A 20,456-nucleotide genomic window follows, 5' to 3' on the forward strand; every position below is an offset into this window, starting at 1 on the left:
TATTATATGTATATAATATATATGTATATATATATATTATATTATATATATATATAGTATATATATATAGTTATATATATCTTATATATATATATATAGTATATATATTATATGTATGTATATATATATATGTATAATAGATATATGTATATATATATATGTATATATATATGTCTATTTATATATATATATATATAATATATATATTAATATATATATAATATATATATATATATAATCATTATGTGAAAATCCCAAGTGATTTCAGTGGCAAAACTGAGTCATACAAAGGTTGCTTTCTGGATTTTTAACGTCTTGGGACAGTCACTGTCTGTGGAGATTGAGAGAGCTCTCGGATTTCATTTAAAACATTATAATATGTGGGTTTTGCGTATATACAAAGGCATTAGTGGATTGGAACAACATGAGAGGAGTATATAACAACAATCTTTATTTTGGTGAACTAGCATTTTAAAGCTCACAAACCAGAGTATTTAGGTGTAGCACATACTAAAACTGACCTTACTTACTAGCTGCCATATCAATAATACACAGAGCTATTGTGCCAAATAGTTATCATTAAATCCCACGCAATCCAAAGACATGCGCCTTGGGGTGAATTGAATTAACTAAATTGGCTGTAGTGTACTGTATGTGTGTGTATGTGAGATTGCATGGGTGTTTCCCAGTACTGGGTTGCAGCTGGAAAGGCATCCGCTGCATAAAACATATGCTGGATAAGTTGGCGGTTCACCTGATAAATAAAGGGACTAAGCCAAAGAAAAATGAATGAATTATCATTAAACATTTACTTTTTCCACAGCAAAAGAATTATTCTGGCTGAAGAAAATTTGTACTCTGCTTTATTCTTAAAATGAGACCAAGCCTGCTATTATTTTATTCTCTGGTCTATTATTTAGCAGTTCAAGACAGTTCTTTAATGCTTCGCTAACTAGCAGACAGTTGTGCAGGTGGGAAATGTAACATTGCATTATAATGTTCCCCGCTACTGTTATTATGACTACGTGCTCTTCTTCTCAATGTCTTTATTCATCTATTTGCCCACTTTGTTTTGATCAGTACTGTAAAGCATCTGTACTGATCGGGGCCTTAAAAACACGAGGCCCTTGTTACCATGTCCTCATTGTGCAACTGCATGTTGTCACATTTCACTTCTTTCCTTTTGTTCCTTTATTTTTCAGATCGCATACTCCACATTTCTTTATTCAAGCAAGTAACTGCAACAAGATGTAGAGAAAACATGCACACACACACACACAGTTGGTCTAAAAATATACATGGCCCAAGAAATTAAATAAACAGCAGGCTTCAAAACAGCAGGCACGGTGTCGAAATAATCCTCACAGACAAATGTAACACGATGATGATGACGTCGAGCAAACACTCAGAGAGAAGGATTCTTCATGGTTACTAATGGACTTCCTCACTGCCCACACGCTTGGAGTCAGTGCTTCATCAACATACAGTCCGGCCGTAATGTTCTACCAAAGTTTGCTCAATGTTCCCCTACTGCTCCAACTTGGGCTGGGTTAAATAATGAAACATGTCCTAAGTGTTATGGAAGACAAGTTTGAACGGACTGTTACAAAAGAGTAAAATTTAGGGATGAGGTTTCAGGGAAGCTGGGGAATTCGATCAATGTCTGCCGTTATAAAGATGCTCTCATTTGTGATGCATTCACTGAATGATTAATGATCGTTGGCATCTTGGCTGGTATCGCTTGTGTTGCCCTAAGAGAAAGAAGCCAGACTCTTCTGTCTAAATATTGACTCAATTTGACTTTGACCATTTGTCCTTGTTTCTTTTTTTCTTCCATAAGAAAGTTCTAAATATGCTCTAAATTGGCCTTTGATGTATGACTGCTACGTTTTGTTTTGAGGTTTACTTTCCAACCAATTATGTGGGATCCTTGTTTTTAACTAAGGAGAGTGAAATGACATTGTTTTGAGGAATGACCTGCTGCATTGTTTGTTTTGTTGAAACTTTTTTGGTTTTATTTTAACTTTTATTTTATAATTTTTGTGTTGTTACGAGAGGCGCAGTCGTTTTTTTGTTTATTGTGGTTCATGTTTTTATTTGTCCCTGTTTATATGCTTTTAATTGGAATTTGGGACCTTGAACTTTCTTCTTAACACCTTTAAACCTTGAAAAGTTAAACTGACTTTTATTAAACATTTTTATAAAGTTTAAAAGCGGCGACGCAGTGGCGCCGTAGCCTGTTCGAGCCTCGCTGGGTCAGTTGGCGTTTTCTGTGTGGAGTTTGCATGTTCTCCCTGCTTCGCATGGGTTTCCCCTGGGTGCTCCGGTTTCCCCCACAGTCCAAGACTGCGGTACAGGTGAATTGGTAGGCTAAAATTGCCGTAGTGTATGTGTGTGAATGAGTGTGTATGGATTGTTTCCCAGAGATGGGTTGCAGCTGGAAGGGCATCCGCTGCGTAAAACATATGCTGGATAAGTTGGCAGTTCATTCCGCTGTGGTGACCCCAGATTAATAAGGGACTAATCCGAAAAGAAAATGAATGAATGAATAAAGTTTAAAGCAGTGCTTAATTTGTAAATGAATAATTTCCAGAACTAAACTAGGAAATTAAAAAGTTACCGTGCCAGACGTCCGCCACACAATTTCAGATTTCCCAGAACATGCAGTCGTTAAACTGTGATATAAAAAAGCATCACATTTCTGAACGGTCTTTTATTATTTTGTGCCATATTTAACGTTATAGCGCAGTCATGAATAATAAAAATGTAAGTTAGCTACAAACATAAATCGTATGAACAATCACTATTCAGTTCATATAACTATAATGTGCCAAGTGAAAACAAATAATTAAATAACTCACTCATTCTAATCTTCAAGAAGAACCCACAGTTACCTCTTCTGTCATGTTTTCTGGCTGACTTAAGATCGCTTTGCTTCTGTCTCCTGCTATTATACGTAATATACACAGTACACAATAATTACATTACTATGTCATTTCATTGTAAGTACATTATTATTGCATTGTAATTACATCCAAGACAATAAACTTAAATGTTTCTTTGTATATTTTGTACAGTACTTGAGTATTTATACGTAAATATACGCAGTACAAATGTAATTACAAACGTTTATTTTGGATGTAATTACGGTGTAATAACGATGAAATTACATTGTTATAACAATGTAATTACATCTAAGGTAGTATTGTAAATGTGTTTGTGTATATTTCATGGACAATTTTGTGTATTGTAGTTATATACATATACACAGTACACACAAACTTTTATCTTGGATGTCGTTACATTGTAATTACATCCAAAATTTACAAACGTGTTTGTATATTTCATGTACAGTGTGTATTTATAGTTATATACTTAATATGCGCAGTACACATGTCTGTTACATGTAAATACAAACTTTAATCTTGACTTATCCAGTTTTTCTGGGAGTCTCCCGTGTTTCTGACCCATCTCTCGGTTTGTCATTTCTTTCGTTAACTCCCAGAATTTCACCTCCTCCTCCCCCAGTCCTCAGCTTTTTGGTACAATCTATAACACCCCCGGATCGCTGACTATTCCGCTGGCAGCGGCTGTTACCCGGTGCATAGGACAGACCAGGCATCCCTTCAGTAATACCTATATACGTAATATATGTAATTACAAACTTTTATTTTAAACGTAATTACAATGTATAAACATGGTAGTAGTACAATAACAACATTTTAATTGCTACATAGTTAGAACATTGTAATTATATCTATAATAGGATTGTAAACGTGTTTTTGTATATTTCATGTACAGTACTGTCACCATAGCAAGAAAGGTTCTAGCTGACATGTTTGTCAAAATGAGTAATTCACACATTCGAATTCAAACTCTAGCTTCACTGTATAAGGGTCTTTCTGTGAGCCAAGTCAGCATTTCGAATGCACGCACAAGGGCCAATCAGGATCTGCTTTCTTTGTCATTATGCCGACATTGCTCCATTGACAGCCAGAAAAGAACCCAAATCAGAAGACTAAATACTGTCACACAAACGAATAATGTCGTTTTTTGACATATGAGGACAATGTTACATTTTAACATTGTTAGGAAAAGAAACAGTTATTAAAAATTTATTAATTAAATGTAAAAATATTTGTATTTGTGTATAAAAGTCAGTGAAACATTTTTTCAGTGTTTATTAAACTCATTTGCATCCATTGTGTTTTCTTTTAAAGTCTTTAAAATTGAATTAAGCCTGAAGGACAAATACTTATTCATGGGGCATATAATTCAATATATGAATTATTGAATTGTATTTAAGTAAATAATTCAATAAGTAATAATTTAATGAATTTATATATAAGTATATCATTCATATTAATTGCATAAATTAACAGCAGCTGCACTGGACAAACTATTTCGCAGTCTTGTATGCTTAATTTGTACAAAAAAAATTCCTAAAACATTAAATAAAAACTCTCAACATCACCATATGTTACAACACCATTTTTTTAAATTAAATTAATAAGCAGACTGATTGTATTTCTTGAAAAGTAATCCTTCATTAATGATCTGCCAGATAGAATCTTATAATTCCAATCGGAAAATGACTTTTGTAGAATTAGAAGCTTCTATCTGCATTTGCCCTGTTTTTTTTTATACCCCAATTTACAAATTTAAGAAACTTTTGATAATTTACATCTAGAGTGTCATTTAGGGTCTCTGACATGTTAATGTATGAAAGAGAACTGTTACACGCATATTGTTTGTTATTTGGAATGCATAAACTTTGAAGCTCAACATCTCAAAATCATTTAGAATGCAGATTGAACCTTATAAGTCTAAGGCGATGGTGTATCCTGTCACATTTGCTATGCAAAAACAGTGCAAAACATGACTCGTTGTTGCAGAAAGGCTTGAATTAACTTCACAACCAATACATCAAATAATCATTGTGAACTTTCTTACTGTAGTATTTCTCACAAATGTTACGTGAGATCAGCTTCATGTCTGTCACTGTGCTGTTTATCTGATGCAGCAGGAGATGGCTCTGACAGGCACATGGAATGGTGGGAGAACCAGCTCATTTGTATTAAAGGCACAGGCAACAAAAACTGCCTACAGCGTGTTCACAGTTGAAAATCCCAATATCCAGAAAGCTAAATATATATTCTGATGGGTGTTGAGCTGAAACTTTACAGACACATTGTAAAGACATGAAATCACGAAAAAGAGGTAAAATAGGTGCTCTTTAACACATAATTCTAAGTAAAATGTTTATGTATCACTCATTAATGATCTTGCATTAGTTTCATCATGCCCTATTCCCTATATTTAACCTGAAGATCTTCGACAAAACCATTTGTCGTAACTTAACCACGTACATAAACTTGTATTTATAAATCAAATATGATTTAGAGGAACAGATGCGGGGACGCTGTGACTGCATTTTGTGCCCCAAATTAGTGTTAGAGGCTCTGCATGGAACTTGACTGTTATTCTTCACTCTAATTAAATATTACAGACATTCTGAATGAATGCACATTCGAATTGGATGTACTGCCACTGGAATAAATGAGTTAACATGGCCAGCAAAATCTCGTTAGGCAGGGAAAAAAAATGCATCAGGATGTTTGAGCCACTGACCAAAAAGTAATAAAGCATCGAAAATTACATTTTAATTCTGCAGCACTTGTTTCTCTGCCTGTTCTTGTGGTCCAGTAATAAGGCTAGCTGAAACCACTTGATTTTTTTATGAGCGGATTTCAATGCAGTAAGCAGTCTCTTGATAAGCATTGGTTTTTACTCGGTACTATACAGCAGACAAAAGGGTTAGTATAAAAATAAAAAGGTAATTACGCTTCATTTCAAGGCTCAACACCCCTGAAAACCTTAAAAACAGATAGTTCTCTCCAAAATGAAAATTTACTCACCAATTTACTCTTAAGTGCTTTAAACCTTTATGAGTCTGTTTTTTTCCATCGAGCACAAAAGATAATGTTTTGAAGAAAGCTGAAAATCTGTAAACCTTGACTTCCATGGTATTTGATTTCCTACTATGGAAGTCAACGGTTACATGTTTCCAGCTTTTAAATAATATATTTTTAACAGTGTTTTAAAAAGAAAGAAACTCAAAATGATTTGAAACAAGTACCTTTTTTGGGGGGTAAACAATCCATTTAAAGAGATCGATTACTTCGAAATGTAAATTTACTCACCCACAAGTGGATCCAACCCTTTATCAGTTTATCTGTTGACAAAAAAGGAGATATTTTAAACAATCTTATTTTTTGTAGAATAAATTTCATTCTTTTAGTTAAACTATCCCTTTACGGATAACCAAAAAAAATGAGACTTCAACGATGACATTGTTCTTTTGCATGTGACGACATTTTACTCTGTCCTCTTTCTGCAGTGTGTGGAGCTTTCTCATTACCACACATACCACCAGCAGCCCTTGGAAAATTCCCCAAAACTAAAGGTGAAGTGGTCAGGGTAGCCTACTATAAACAGATTACCAGCTAAATACCAGTCCCATCATCCTTTACCCTCTACTCTCTCCTTCCACTCACCTTTTTCATTCCTGCTCTCTCCATTTGTGCTTCTTTCCCTTTTCCAGCCACTTACTTTTGCTTTCAACCTCTATTAAATGTTGTCTTTATTCATGTGCGGTTGCATTATGCCTATGGATCATATTTCTTCATTTGCACTTCTGTCATTCAGTCTCATTGCAGACTCACTCCCTTTTCTTACCTTCTTCTTAGTAACGATGACATGGGATCAAATCAGCAGGACTTTGGGAATCCAATCACTAAATAATGCATTAAAGGAATAGTTAACTAAAAAACTTTTATTTAAATTGTACCTATTTTATGCATCAAGGGGAACCAAGCATTTATGAGTTAGGGCTGTATTTTAAAGATCTAGGCGCAAAGTCTAAAGGCATTAAGGGTGTGTTTGAATCCACTCTTGCTATTTTAAAGACGGACATAATATGCTCTGTGCCACAGGGTTAACAGGGTTGTGCTTATTCTCTTAATGAGTTATGGGTGTGTTTTGAGCATAACGTGCATTAAACCAATCAGAGTCTCATCTCCCATTCCTTTTAAGAGTCATGACAGACTTTGTAAGTGGAAAAACTGAACACTTCACTAGCGAGAAAACGGCTAAACAAACCATCTGCAGCACGAGGATAAAGAACGAGCCTCCTCCATTCGGTCTCTTTACTTCTCTTTACTTTACTCCTTTACTTTCATGGATAAGGAAACAGTGTTTTACGCACTCCACTGAAGACATCCTTAAGAATACATATTTAATTTCATTTTTTAAACAGTAATTTCAGTTTTATTTTCCAGCAAACAAATAAATGATCAAGTGTGATCAAAAAAGTGACATATCCAAACACACATCCTATGTCCCATATGGTCCAAAACCCCCAGGTGGACAATCTAATCTAAGCTTATTCATATTTGTCTTAATAAAAAACAGGCGTATAATAAATAATACTGCTGCTGCTAATAATAATAATAATAATAATAATAATATAAAATAATAACAGTAACATTATACAAAGGCAAACTGTCATAAACTGAAATAAGGCCCCCAAGGTGAAAGCATGGAGGCATGGGTTTTTATATTTATGTTAGAAAATTTTTTTTTGTAACGTTTTAATCCTTAAATATCTTTACAAATAACAAAAAAGAATTAGAGTATTGCTGTACATGCTATGTTTATTAGGAAATGTGTACACGTTTAAGGCGCACAACTAACTCTGCACTGGACCTGCTTTCAGCTGGTCAATTGCACAGTCTATTTTAGTACCTCAAAATAGCAAAGCGCCAACAACGCGCCTTAACACACCTCCTTTCTAGACCAGCACACCATGAGTCTACAAAGTGGCGCAAATGGATTTGGGGTTGCGTTGGTCTGAAAATAGCAACAAACCGCGCCAAACAAGTCTTGCCCTTATTGCACCTGGTGTATGATAGGGCTCTTAGTCTCTTTTGTTAATTAAAAAAAACTGATATTTTGAATAATATAAACTGGTAGCCATTGACAGTAATAGTAGGGACAAACTAAAAATGGAAGTCAATAGCTATTGGTTCCCAACATTCATCAAAATATCTTCTTTTGTGTTTAACTTCATAAAGGGTTGCATGATATGAGTGCGAATAAGTGAAAAGAAAATTTTAATTTGGGGGTGAACTGTCCTTTTATCAACAATTAAGAGTTCAGTATTAGTGTTAAAAGGATTACTAATCCAAAAAAAAAATTAAAGTAGTGATCATTTACTCACCGTCATGTTTGGCCAATCCTGTATGACTTACCTGCTTTCATCTGCATCAGACATACAAGTCAGGATGAAATCAAAAACATACAATATTATTTTGCTAGTGCACATTGATGTGAATTATTCATCCGTGCAAGTTTTTGATAGGTTTTAAGGAAAATCTACCCATTTGCTTCAGCTCAAATGGCATTCCTTCTTTGATGGTTTAGGCAAAACGTGATTAGCCCCGCCCCTCACAACATTAAAGTGCTTGATGAGGGTAGCCTTCAATAAAACCCTGCCCTCTACTCAATATTAGATTTAAGTTACACATCACAATACTGAGATAAACGTCTGCAACATCTAGAATTTAAACTGAGTTACTAGTTACATGTAACAGAATTTGTTTAACAATGTCATTTAATTACAAAATAAATGTCGCCGTAATATAAAAGTCTGTTAATCATGCAACGTTAAAGATTTTAAATTTTTAGCTGTTAGTATCAGTATTGCTAGTTAAGATATCTATAAGCTAGTGGGCTCAAACTGTGAGAAAATAGCATTTAGAAGATGTAAAACTGATGAAACATGTAAAGCTTGTAGTTTGTCAAGGATCAACGGTTTTATACACGTCACCTTTATACTACAGCTTCTTCTCAAATCAGAACCCATCAAATGCTCTTTAGTATCTGACATACCCGCCCTTTTTAAGAGGCTTCTCATTTGCTTTGCATTTGATGCACCTGATCTCAACCACTCTTGCCGGCAAAGCACTAATAAAACAAAACGCTATTGAGTTTTAATAAAAGGGGGAGGAGCTAATCTATGTCTCGCTCTCTCTTCGTGTTTCGGTTGACATTATGTCAAACATCGAATAAAAATGCACATTTCAAACCACTTCACGGCATCTTTAACCCTAACTGTTTTAACCTTTTCACTGGTAGGTTAAGGGGAGTCACACAACATAATTCTAAACAAATTTCTATCAGGGTACGCACACAGGTGCCGCAAGTCGGTGGCTGTTCGCGGTGCCGAGATACAACTCAGGACACTGTTCATATTTCTGCCGTGTCACAGAGCACCATCTGAATGGTTTCATTTTAAACAAAATGCGAATGTGCGCATCTGGTGTGCGTTACTTCCAACTGTCATATGCGTGTCGAATCCAATGTACAACCCGCTTAAGTTTAAAACATCTTGGCTGTTTCCCTTCAATGAGTTCAATCTACTTTAGAAGTTTACATTATATTCTTCCATGTAAGTTTCCATGGCGACGTATCAGGTGTCATGCGACACGGCACACAAAGTATCTTTTTTATGCTTAAAGGTGTTTTAGTCCTAACCATCTGTGACAGCGGCGAGCAAAATTTCTATTTTAGAAATGATTCCTATTTATATGATGTTGTGGCAGAACAAAGAATATACTACTGACAAAGATCATCTCAGGTACAGATTATTAGCTTTATTAAATGTTAAATGCTCCCAATGTAAGTTTAAATACAATTGTCCGTAACATTTATTGGCATACTATCGAAAGCAGCAGAAGTTAGATCACCTCAGATCTTGAAAATAAAATAAATAGCTGATGGTTTAAAATGAAAGTCAGAATTGGAATTCAGTGCAAACCATCAACATCAGTCACTCAGTGGCCTTTTAATAATGTTAAAGAGGTTTAATCTGCATCAATTAAATTAAAAGCCTTTACCATTTAGTTGCACATGCAGTGGCGGGTATTTAAATGTTTCTATCATATTGTGTCGCTGTTGGTGCAGACAGCCAAATTGCTTGTAGCGTCGCCTGTTGTTAGGAAACACTGTCAAGCTTCAGTTAGAAAGAGTGGCCAATTTGAAATTCTGGACGTTACATTCGAAGTGTTGTACAATGTGTAAAAGGCAAAGAACACACATAACCAATGTAAACATACACATATAAACAAAATATGAGCATATGGGCAGATGTGGGACAGCGCTCCCATGTGTCCATATACTGCATAATGGTTAAATGTGTGAATATTATTGCATTCGTTACAAATTTACTAATTAAACAATCAGTTATATTAGACTACTTTAATCAATTTTGTTGAAATAGATATTCAATTTTAAATGGGGTAACTTTTCTATCCTAGTATTTGTGTAACCTTTCCAACACTCCAGATAACTGCAGAAAAATATGGGTGTAGTTTCATCATTATTCAGCATTTAATTTTATATGACAAATATATTCATATAACTTCATTTATTTAACAAGTGATTGTACCAAACTTTGTGTCTAAAATCATTTAAACCTAACGGTATAATTAATTTTGGGTTTCATTACCTAAATCTTTTAATGCGTCATAAAATTATTATTGTTATAGGATTATTTTATACACAAACTATTTTTTACGCTAATAACATTTATTTCCCAGCACTGGGATGCAGCTAGAAGGGCATCCACTCTGTAAAAACATATGCCAGTGTAGTTGGTGGTTCATTCCGCTGTGGCGACCCTTGACAAATCACAAACTAAACCGAAGGAAAATTTATTAATGAATGAATAATAAGATTTAGGTGTCTTCTGTAAATTAGTAGAAAGTTTAAAAAGACAAAGAATATCATAACCAATTTAAACCGAAACAAGTTTACCAACAACTGGATGTATTTATTTATTTATATTATTGGTGTGCCAAGGCTTATAAAGAGTTACGGTTAAATCTTTATTTAAAGCATACAAGTAATAGCCTTTAAAGGTAAGGTTACAAGCAGTCCTATAAAAAAATTGATAATTCATTAAAGAAACTCCATAGATCTGGCATTCACCATGCATAGCAGCACATTATAACCTCATTATGCAAGGCACAGATATGCACAGAATTCTAAATACAGTAATAACACTTGTGCCGCGACAGTTGGTGTGTAGGTGGAAGTTAGAAGGGAAAGCCCTCAGAGCTTGATCTCGCTCTCTCACACACACATATTTAACAGACACACACATTTCACATTACATTAGTGCATTTGTCATTCTAGCCTAGGCCTGCAGAACAACTTTGATTCTACTGAGTCAGCCGCTGGAGAGACCGTGTGTGCTTTTCATGGGAGGGTGAAAGCATGAGTTATAATGTGTCCAGTCTTAAATGTTTCGTTTTCGGGGCTCAAAACAGTGTCAGCTGTTGCCATGCATCACTAGGATGCCACGAGGACTGGGAGCAACACATGGTACTACTGTTTAGTGACCTTTACTTAGTATATTCATTAACCAGTGACAGTTAGCTTTATAGTTCAAGGTTTCCCTCCATTTTGTTTTGCTTTTTTTTTCCCTGAGGCTACCCTACTACATCCCTCATTCTCTCCTCTTACTCATTCTTCTCTGGGGCATCAATCATCTCATTTACTTGGCATGTAGTCCATACTAATATTTCATATACAAGCTGTGTGTGTTTGACATTTCCATTGAAATACTTGCTTTAAGACTTTTTTTTTTTTTAGCCTGACATGGACATGCAGGAGCCTTGTTTTTCTTACAGCTATTGAATCAACAACTATTAAATGTGAATTTTATTATTTATTAAGAGACACAGAGAAAATAATCTCAAGAAACAGTTAATAAATATTACATTTATTTTAAAAATTAAAATAAATTTGGCCACAGATTTCCTTGTGATAATGTCATTTAAACACCAAGAATATAATTTTTATGATAAGAATAAAGCACAAAATATAATCCTTTTTTATCATTCATTCATTTTCTTTTCGGCTTAGTGCCTTTACTTATCTGGAGTCGCCAGCAGAATGAACCACCAACTTATCCAGCATATGTTTTACGCAGCGGATGCCCTTCCGCCTGCAACCGTTTTGATCATGGATGAATTATTTATGGCACAATACTATCATAAAAATTATAATAGATATCATATTTTGTAGAACCCATACTTTGAACTTGGCTAGCAGAACAGGTGGATAGACAGAGGGTTGCCAAGTCTGCGGAATCCCCGCGCTACTCTGACCCATAGCTTTCACCACTTGCGGCAGGTGAAAGGTTTGACTTATTGTATTAATTATATTTATATGGTTACATACAAATATTTAACTCAACAAATTTATATTCAATCAATAGTTTAAAAAAAACTGTGCTAGAATGACAGAAAACACATTTATACACCATCTTTATACTTAATATTCAGCTATTTTAAATAAGAAGCCAGTAATAATGAATGCATGTAATGAATGTTTGTATTCATTTCTCAGTGAATACAGGCAATGTATTTTGGTGCATTTAAAGAAAACAGATTTATTAAACAGATAAAATAAGATTAAATAATATTTTAGTCACCATTTAGAAATCGAAAGATAATACAATTAAATACAAGCAAAATTCTGAAAAATAAATGCCACCTACATTTCAACATTATTTTTTTTTTTTTTTGTGCTTCTCTTGATTTTTCCTTTTCTTTATTGTATTTAATATTTTTCTATAACATAAATTTGGGTTTAGTTCTTGGACTGTTATTGTAAGTTATTCTGTTATATAAACTCCAAATTTGGCTTCAGTACTGACTAATCTAATGTATTTGCACAAATAAAAATATTGTATAGCTTCTTATTAAAAATATTAATTTAAAAGAGAGATTTGTGAGAGGTGTACTTATAAATGCTAAGCACTGTATTTTGGGTTAGTTATCATAGATCTGTTTTTCCTGCCACTAGGCTAGTTGCAAAAACCTGGCAACCCTGGTTAGACCAGATTATGACCTTTTGGCTGAATGCCGACACAGCAAGCGCCACAAGACAAAAATACGGTGTACGAACTCTTGACGTGAACGTGACAGCTGTCAGTCTGCTTATTTAACGTAGGTTAATATCGCAGCTCCACATGTTTTTAATAAAGTGTGAAATTAGCAATAAACTTCACCTCTGCAGCTGGTGGTAAGCTTATTTTACTCTATTCATTACCAACCTATAAAAATACCGAATCAGCGGACTTGCCAGTGAAATTACTGAGGGGAAAATGAATAATTTCACACCGTAATGTTTCTCTTTTATAGCAATCTCGTCCAAGCGTTTGATCACTCAAATCTGTCGTCTGTGAACCACACGAGACGGTGAAAAGTCGCCACCCAGCGGTAATGAAATGAAGCGGTAAGCGTTTGGAAATCAAGCATCAATCTAGTGTACGTTCATTTTAGCCTCCAAACTACACTTTCATGACAACATCTATGGCTAGCTTTTGGATAACCAATAGCACCGAGATATAAACGATATCAATAAACGATCAAGTAACGAAGATGGAAACAGTTTAAAAATATATATTTATTAGATTTTAGGCCAGGCAGTCAGATTTTCCCATCCCAATATTAATTTATACAGTCCATTAATTAAAGAAATGTCTAGCTTGAATACGATTGCTATCTTAGGCAACATTTCATGTTTCATAATTGGTAGACTAAAGGTTAGAAACTGAATTGAACGCATAAATGACAGACAAGATAATACGCAATCATAAATAGATTAGGCCTGTATTTAAAATTAAATAGTAACAATAAGAAACCATTAATCATTAATGATTTTCACACTAGTTATGTACTCAAATGCAATAAATTAATGCTCAAACTGCAACTGCGATGTTGAGAATTGAATGTGTAGAATGTGAATTGCATCAATATATTGACAAAATTAAGAGACCATTTGACATCAGGTTCATTTTTTACTGGATTTATAAGGTATGGGTTTGTGGGCAAGGATACTATCGGTTTTATGTTATAAAGGTCTGATGGCATTTCTTACAAAATAAAATACAAATAGTCAAATTTAAAATACAAAGGCTATCATATAAAACACGGCATTAAATAATGAAATAAGCTGCCATGTTTTCAGGCATGATATTTATTTTTAGATGACAGACACAATAACAAAGCTTTAGCTTCGGACAAATTAAGGATACTTTAGTTGTTGGAATAACTAAATTACATTTTTTTGTATTGACCAATTGCCATTTTCTGAAAAAAGTTAACAGGTTAACACTTGAAAGATATAATTTAATATTTATAAGAAATATTAACAAACCTGTATAGAATAAAACAAACATTAACATCTAAGACAAACCACAGCTGTGTGTATGAAATTACTTAAACATACATACTCAAATCAACCAGACACTCTTTACAGGGGATTTATAATATCAGTAGACAGCAGAAAAGTCTTATTTGGAATACAAGTTTTGCTTTGCCGTCTGTTGCTTTTTACTGTGGTGACAGTAAATAGTTTCCCACCAGCCTTAAACATCCCATTCACCTACAGCTACAGCCTGAGCCAAGTCAGCATGCCATTAAACCCACAAGACATCATTTTCTGCAGCACACGGAAAGAACATTCCCCTTTAAACCAAGAACAGAACTTATCTTAAAGAAATGCTGGAGTAGACTTCAATGGTTTGATGACAAGTGTTTGAGGCATACAGAGTCACACTTGCTGGAAGGAAGCAGAATGTTAGTATTGCTTTAGTCTTGAAGCAGTGCATCAGTTGACAGCGTCGGAACACATTAAAACAGAAGCAGTGCAGATTTAAGCTTACAATATAAAGGCTAAAATAATATCCCAAGAACTAGATTCACAGAGTTGTGCACACATTCACACAGAGAGAAAAACAATGTGCATATAATTTGTGCTGTTCACCTGCCCGCTACAGATGTCATGTATCAGAATGAAGGTTGTGTTTGGCTGCATGCAATATCTAACCCCCCATATAACAAACAGTGCACATAAACTACAGCCAAAACAGAACATACACACCTCGAACATATATATATATATAATATATATATATATATATATATATATATATATATATATATATATAATATATATATATATATATATATAATATATATATATATATATAATATATAATATATATATATATATATATATATAATAAATTTAAAAAGACATCCTAGAAATGAATATAGAAAATAATATGGATTTCATTTCATTAGGAATCATTACAAAATATATACATACAATATATACACATACATAAACACACACGCATATATATATAAACTTGTTCGACAGACCTTATATATACATCTGTGTGCATATGTATGTATGTACATTATGTATACATTTCAAGCTGTCTACTCAAGTTTTGGTGCGTGGATCTCGCCACAATGCAAAAAAGAAAAAAACATTTATGTAAATACAGAAAGTTTAATCAGCAAATCAAACTTGCTAACAGTTTACAGTAAGGTCTAACATTTCTTAACATTAGGTAAGCCCTTAGTTAGCAAGAGCTAACCATGAGTAATGCGTTTTAAAACATTTATTAACGTTGATTAAAGTTAGCAAAAACACAGTTTTAATGCTTACAATTTTCAACTTGCTTAGCAGATTTGAGTTTTGTTCATGTAGATATTAGCGTTATGATTGATATACACTGTATACATATTGTTCATTGTTAGTTCTGGTCAACTAATGTTCACTCATGTTAGAAACTGAATACTTACTGTAAAGTGTTACCAAGACTTTAAAAGGAATTAAAACAAGAAGGTTAAAAGACAAATAGACACAACGCTGATGAAAAAATAGTTAGTTCACCCAATAATGAAAACTCTGCCATCATTTACAATCTGTAGATTTCTTTTTGAATAAAACAAAATCGATAATCAATGCCTTTATGTTAAAAAACAAACAGAAACGGCTCTAAAAAACTAATGAAAACAAATTACTGAAGGAAGGTTAGGGTGACGAAATGACAGCGTTTCATTTGCAATGAACAACCCTTTAAAATCACAAAACACAATCCTTTACAACCAACTCTAATGAAACACAGGGGAACTTCAGTTTAATAAATGTAAATATGCGACCTGACAGGCATTACAATGCTCTTTATTGAGTGAAATATACCTTAAGTGATGATCCTAATCCCTTGCCTATGTGGCCACCCAGTCACTAACACAGTATCGGTGCTGTCAAACATAGAGGAAATAAAAGACGAACTCTCCTAAAACAAATGCTTACAGCTTTCTAAAACAAAAAAAGGCATAACTCTACTTCTCATGTCTTATCAAGTCCAATTCGCCATGGGTTTAAAGCTCTGCCTTACTTCTTTCTGCTTTATCACATTGTTAAAGTTCAAATCCCAAAGTCACAGATTCACCCCATTCCTCCATCTCTACAACTAACCTTCTCAAATCCTGCCTCTTCCACTCATTTGCTGACTTCATCTCCCCCTCTAGCCCTAAAATCCCTGCGCCGCCGAGAGAAAGTTGTTGTTGTCTGAGCTCAAGAAGCTATTGGGGTCAACAACGCAACCTGAAGCCTGAACGTCTCCGCTTCCTCCCATCGGCTCAGAGCTTTTGGCTTCTCCTTCGAAACTTTTCTCCTCCAAGGGCTTCCCAATCCAGGCACCGTATCCATGTTGGCTCAGTGCCAGGAAGAACAGCCTCTTGGCTTCCTGGAATGATGTGGCGGCCCTTAGCGTGGGCGTAAGACGGCAGCGCCAGCAGATCGGCTCGGCCTGCTCGCTGGCACAAAGCGTGGAAGAGACGGAACAGATTGGACTTGGAAACCCGAGATACCTCCATCTTGGGACTGGCACAGAAAAAGAACGATAGATTGTGAAGGAAAGGTCCTGAAGTGCTTCTGAGAATATTCAATTACTGAGATAAGCTGGATTTCCTTTTCCCCCCTCACCTGTCTAGTTTGCCCTTGGTGCCATCCAGAACCTCCACGCTGTACTGGTCCGGTTGGCTCCAGTTGACGCTGGACTCTTTGGTCTTACTTGTGTGGCGTGTCGAGTCGTACACACTCACCCTTCCCACCTGCAGACAACCAGAAAGAAAATAAGTGAAGATTGAAATCAAAAGCTTCATAGGGGTGAATGTCGTGTGCTGTGCAAGTCTACCTCAGGGTGGTTGAGAGTAAAGTTCGCCGGTAAACTGCTTTTAAATGCATCCCCATCTCTGGACAATCGGCAGCACACGGCTCGAGTCAGGTGACCGTGGCTGTAGAGATACCCTGAACAAATACAGATCAAAATATAATCAAGAAACCTAATCCTGAGGCATTTTAAATATTAATAATAATAATTAATAATAAACGACAGCAATAACCAGACAGACAATAAATGTTAATATACATGAGTGTCATTTAATTTTAAAGTAGTTTGTTGATGCATGCTTTTTAATATGGTCTAAAAATATATTCTGAATAAAACTGTAATTATTAGAATGATCAAATTATATTAGGTTTTCAATTAGGTTCCTTTTTAATTAAGGTCTGCATATGTAAAGCCTTTACTGTGGATATAATTTAGCAAACCACACAAAAGCTGGCTTAAAAACATTGAACATCATTACTTAAAAGCTTTGGAGAAGTGCTTACCAAGAGTGATGGAGTGCAAATAAATGGGGTGGATGAAGTGGGTAAGCAGCGCCCCCTGCAGGCCGAGCACGTTCCAGCGCAGGATCTTATCACTGCAGCTCATGGTCCTCAGGCGCTCGCCATGCTGAATGCCATCCCAGGTGGGCACAATATCACTGGACTCCACTGGGATCGCACCCTCACCTGACAGAGTAACATTAATGGCAAAAAAGTCGAGGAATCTTAGTCAATAAAATAATAGATGTGTAAACTGAATGAGGTAATACTAGAAGTATGTATGTATGCAAGTAACACACAGCCAATACGTTTGACAATATGTTCTCAGGTATTTACATTCAACATAATATAATAAGAATGCACTAAAACAACTGATCAAGAACAACTTTATATGAAGATTTTAAAAATATAAACGTTTTTCTGGGTTCATGAACATGTTTAAAAGTTTGTCCTGACTAAAATAAATAAATAAATGTGTCACATAACATCACAATTGAGGCAGTCAATAATATATAATAATAATAATAATATAATAATAATAATATAATAATATTAAAAAGTTAAACATTTGATTAAAGTTTAAATGTTCAGCAATTGTCCACGGGTCGATCTATTATGGTCTATTCGACTCACTATGTTCATGTGTTGATTTAAAAGGGTATATACATTCTCATGCCAATCACAGTATTGATTTCAAATAATTTGATACTGTACCCATTTCATTTGCTATTTCTTTAATACACATGGATTGATGAAGGGCTTTATATCCAAGGCTGGGATTTAGCATTGACTGTTCTGCAAAAACTTGTTGACCACTAGCTTCTTTCTGCAATGCCAATATGTTCCAGGATCCAGCAGAAAACGCAGCTATATGGGGTCTCGATAACTGATTTGCGTTAATATATTACACAATTTGTCTTCAGCGTATTTACTAATTCAACATCCTGCCTGCAGTCACTGCAATCTATAAAAGTAAAAGTTGAAGTTCTGCTGTAATAATGGAACTGTGGTCTAAACTGAGCATACAGTTATGGATCAAAAAAGAAAACTCTAACACTGTCTACACCTGATTTCATTTTCTAGCTAACTTCACAAAGCATAATCTGTAAGCATAATCGGTTTAATCGCTGGAGTGTCACAAAAATGTGTCACAATGCATCATCTTTTAGTTCCCTGCCAGCAGTGTCAGGGTCAGCAAATCAGCTGCTCCAGCACAACTGCCTACATGATGTGCCCACTTGTCAAGTTAAATCCACAGAAATGCATCAGCTAACCTGCCAACTGCTTTTGCCACGTAATTGCTTCTCCTTTCCCACTAGACAATGGCTGTTCTGCCTGGCAAAAAGCCACCTTCATGTGGCTACAGAGACGCTCTTTGGCAAGATAATCATGGGCAGATGGCACACTGAACACTGCTGAGTGCCTCTTATTTAATCCGACAGTTAACACACTAGAGTTAGTGTACCTGAGGTCCTGGATTTACGCCACAGCATGTGCAATTTAAGATTAGGAGGTTCAAACAGTAACTATTACAGCATGTGACACTTGACACTAGTAAAATTGTTTTCAATGCATTTAGGCATGTAGACATGGTCAAGACGATCTGCTGCAGTTCAAACTGAGCATCAGAATGGAGAAGAAAGGTGATTTAAGTGACTTTGAACATGGCATGGTTGTTGGTGCCAGACAGGCTGGTCTGAATATTTAAATGAAAATTAAATTGGGGACTTACCGTTCTCCACTTTGGTCCTGAGTTGCCCTGTTTGATGTTCTCAAAAAGAGGCATGTGTCCAGAGCCATTGAGTTCAGCCGCTTCGCTGCACGATTTATCAAAGAGAGCACTGTCGCCACATGGAGCAGTGCTGTGAAATTAAGAAAGCATCGTTATCCATGTTTGCAGATGAATCTGTTGTAAAACGAGCTTGGATGAGAGGAAGTGCATGTCTCACCTAATGTAGAGATGAAAGGTGATGTCAGATTTGATCTTCAGCTTACCATCGCCTGCCAGCTCAAAAATCTCATCGCCAGGACTTTCCCAGTGCTTTCCCAGCTCACTGTACAAAAACCTGAGCCATACAGATTTACAAACGAGAGACTATCATTATTATTAATATTATTATTATTATTACCATCGTTATTATTTTTAGTCGTAGTAATAGTAAGATATTATTAAACTATTAAAGCAGTTGACATACTGTAATAATTAAATGACAGTGCTTTCTAATTATCACTTTTTAAAATGTATTAAATAGCACTAACAGGGTTCTTATTAATCATTTTATATTATATTATTATTATATATATTTTTTATTATTATTTATTCATAAATAAACTGGCAATGTTTATTTCTTATTTTAAATTCTAGATCTACTCAGCGGCATTGAAAAAATAAAACTATTAATACAACTGGGCTGCAGAATGCTTGATTTTGACTGACTACATTAGGAGCCTATCACACCGAATGCACTCAGTTCTGAAAATGCGGGGAATACCATACTGCTTTTTTACTTAAGAAAAAAGGGCAATGTGCTGTGCTTTTTATGTTGCTAGGAACCACTGCCTCAACTGTCCTGATGCTGGAGTGTATGGCGTTGAGTACTTTTTCTGCTCAGAGTTTACTTTTTTACTTAACTGCACAGCTGGAAAGTGTAACAGCAGGCAAAATGCTCGCTGCCAATAGAAAACCATTACAAAGCCATTTACAAAGGAGCTGCTCCCTGGAAAAAGTAAGACCGAGCCTAACAGTTCCATATTATGCTGAATTATTTTATAACAAAAAATTTATTTATTTTTATTATTTAGTCTACAAATGTCAAAAATAAAATCTAGGAATATGGAAACCATAGTGT

The 20,456-nt window shown here is 35.0% G+C and overlaps 1 protein-coding gene across 1 annotated transcript in view; it reads right to left on the reverse strand.

The window, feature by feature from the left end:
- Window positions 1-16,097: 16,097 nt before the first annotated feature.
- Window positions 16,098-20,456, reverse strand: part of adar (adenosine deaminase RNA specific) — a 22,878-nt gene continuing 18,519 nt past the window's right edge. Inside the window, 8 exon segments of the mRNA XM_056474817.1 lie at window positions 16,098-16,700; window positions 16,702-16,818; window positions 16,921-17,048; window positions 17,132-17,244; window positions 17,611-17,793; window positions 19,340-19,363; window positions 19,366-19,469; window positions 19,557-19,673. Of these exon segments, the coding sequence (XP_056330792.1) occupies window positions 16,466-16,700; window positions 16,702-16,818; window positions 16,921-17,048; window positions 17,132-17,244; window positions 17,611-17,793; window positions 19,340-19,363; window positions 19,366-19,469; window positions 19,557-19,673 (1,021 nt within the window). The 3' untranslated portion in view covers window positions 16,098-16,465.

Source organism: Danio aesculapii, chromosome 16 (genome assembly GCF_903798145.1).
Source record: "Danio aesculapii chromosome 16, fDanAes4.1, whole genome shotgun sequence".
Classification (NCBI taxonomy): domain Eukaryota; kingdom Metazoa; phylum Chordata; class Actinopteri; order Cypriniformes; family Danionidae; genus Danio; species Danio aesculapii.